This window comes from Austrofundulus limnaeus, unplaced genomic scaffold (genome assembly GCF_001266775.1).
Source record: "Austrofundulus limnaeus strain Quisiro unplaced genomic scaffold, Austrofundulus_limnaeus-1.0 Scaffold769, whole genome shotgun sequence".
Taxonomy (NCBI): Eukaryota; Metazoa; Chordata; class Actinopteri; order Cyprinodontiformes; family Rivulidae; genus Austrofundulus; species Austrofundulus limnaeus.
Genome location: NW_013953171.1, coordinates 199,040 through 201,187, shown reverse-complemented (window position 1 = coordinate 201,187; position 2,148 = coordinate 199,040). Strand labels below are relative to the sequence as shown.

The 2,148-nt window shown below is 36.5% G+C and overlaps 1 protein-coding gene across 1 annotated transcript in view; it reads right to left on the bottom strand.

Annotated features, from left to right (window-relative positions):
- The window catches only part of xpo4 (exportin 4), a gene marked incomplete in the record, with an annotated part of 131,137 nt that overhangs the window by 31,150 nt on the left and 97,839 nt on the right, over positions 1-2,148 (bottom strand). Inside the window, 1 exon segment of the mRNA XM_014028491.1 lies at positions 1,373-1,550. Coding sequence (XP_013883945.1) covers positions 1,373-1,550 — 178 coding nt within the window.

The following is a 2,148-nucleotide window of genomic DNA, read 5'->3' as shown; positions in this document are numbered from 1 at the left end:
AGTTGAGAGAGGTGTTCTAGCGAGGTGAAGAGTTACTGAACTAAGGAGTGACGGTGATGCGACAATATTTATATGTGCAGGCGGAGCCTGACATCTGTCGTCATCACGTCACCTGCCTAAAGGCGTGATTAGAGGTGGCTTCAGCCAGGACACGCAGGGGCGTGGTTCCCATACATATGTTGTACCGAGTGAATTGACTGAAAGGGAACTTCAGAGGAAGTTCAGCTCGCTCCGACTGCTGAGGAAAACTATTCTGGGAGTTTTATAGGAAAGTGGTAGGTAAGATGAACTGTCAAACACTACAACACTCATATAAATACACGTAAACTGCAGGTTCAGATCCTTTACTTGATGGTGTTTAGTGTCGAACATTTCTTAAATCACAGGGATTTGCCTGAGTTCACTTGCGGGACTGATGATTGTAAAAACTCATCCACACAAATTATCTAAACAGTAAAATTAAAAAAGATTCAAACAAACACTTAATTTCAATAATTCTGACAAATGGGGTAATTATGATTCCTACATGATTTTTATTTTAAAATACCACCTCATTTAAAAACATTTTACTGTGCATGTTTCAACACCAAAAACTCAGTCATGTATTATAAATCTAGTTAATATTTATAGTAATTTTACATAATCTATAAATTCATGCTAAATATCAAGGTTTTAACACCTCAATGCTCCAAAAACACAAAAAACAAAAAAAGAATTCCAAACTGAAACACTTTTAGAACAGCACACATTTAGAATTAGGGTTATACTCCTACTCTGACCCCGTTTAGAGTAAATTAAAAATAAATAAATATTTGCTATCCTCCAACAGGTTTTAAACAGTATTATTCAGTGTGATAAATGGTCTGCACTTATACATAATTTAAAATATAGTTTATTTTGTAAAGTGTTTATGACAATATATTGACACAAAGCTGCCACTCAGCTGTTATTTGAATTTTCCATCTTCTGTAATGATTTAGAAAATTTGTATTTTTATAACTGCATTGAAACCCTGAGCACCAAGAAATWACTGCAGACATTTTTCACACTCAGCCTCACAGGTTGACCATCCTGTTAAAGTTTTTTTTAAGTTTGAGAAATAAAGAGATTAAGAGTACTCTTTTAATCTGTCCTTGTCACATTTTTGTTTCTGCTTCATGGACAGCCTAAATGAAAYTAAAAGCTTTAAAACTTTAAGCTCATTTTCTCTGAGCTGCTTTATCAATCAAAGAAGTCAGAAGTGACAGATAAACTGTTTTATTAACATCTATCATGTCCAAAACAAAAGCACGGACATTTATTTTTAAACCCAAAGTCACACAGGATCAACCCAGAAACGGAACACCAGCCTGTGATCCGACAGAACCAGTACCTGATGACGGAGTCGGTGCGGTTGCAGCCTGGAATGGACGAGGCCTTTTCCCCYGGCGACCCGAGGATCTGTAGCGTTATGTTGATGTCGACTTCTGTCGAGTGTTTGATGGAGAACTCCATCACCTCTGTGGGGATCAGAGGGGTTTCACCCTGAGGATCATCTGCCAGCAGATACCCTACAGAAAACACACACAYAAGAATCAGGCTCACCCATGGTTTTACTAAACTTTTATAGTTTAAAGCAAGAAAACCATAGCAGTACAACTGTATGTTTAATTATTTCCAAGCAAAAACATCACTACAATTTATTCTTGTTCGTGTACCCAACTCTCATTGCATTCTAGGAATAAAGAGATGCCAGTTTTAGAATCTAGATCAAATTAAACTAGAAATGCGAGCAGTTATTAACGGGGTCCAAGTCMCATAACGACCCCGGCTCACCTCAGTGCCCTGTTGACCTGTTTTAAATATTTTACACTGACTGGGCTTGAATTCAAAGGGATGTTACCATATTTATTCATGTACAATACGATCTCATGTATAATACGACCCCACTTTTTTGAGCTTAAAAAGCATAAAAAAATTTAATCTTCAAACTACCTCCAATTTCATACAGACTTCAAGATTTTTCAGCCTTTGCAGTCTTTATACATATCAGTAAAATGATCATTGGACTGTTCATTTTATTTTGACAACAAATATATATCAGCTGTAGCAGCATCATATGAATTCTGGTATTTTACACATAGTCCACCAGGATGCACCAACACAAAA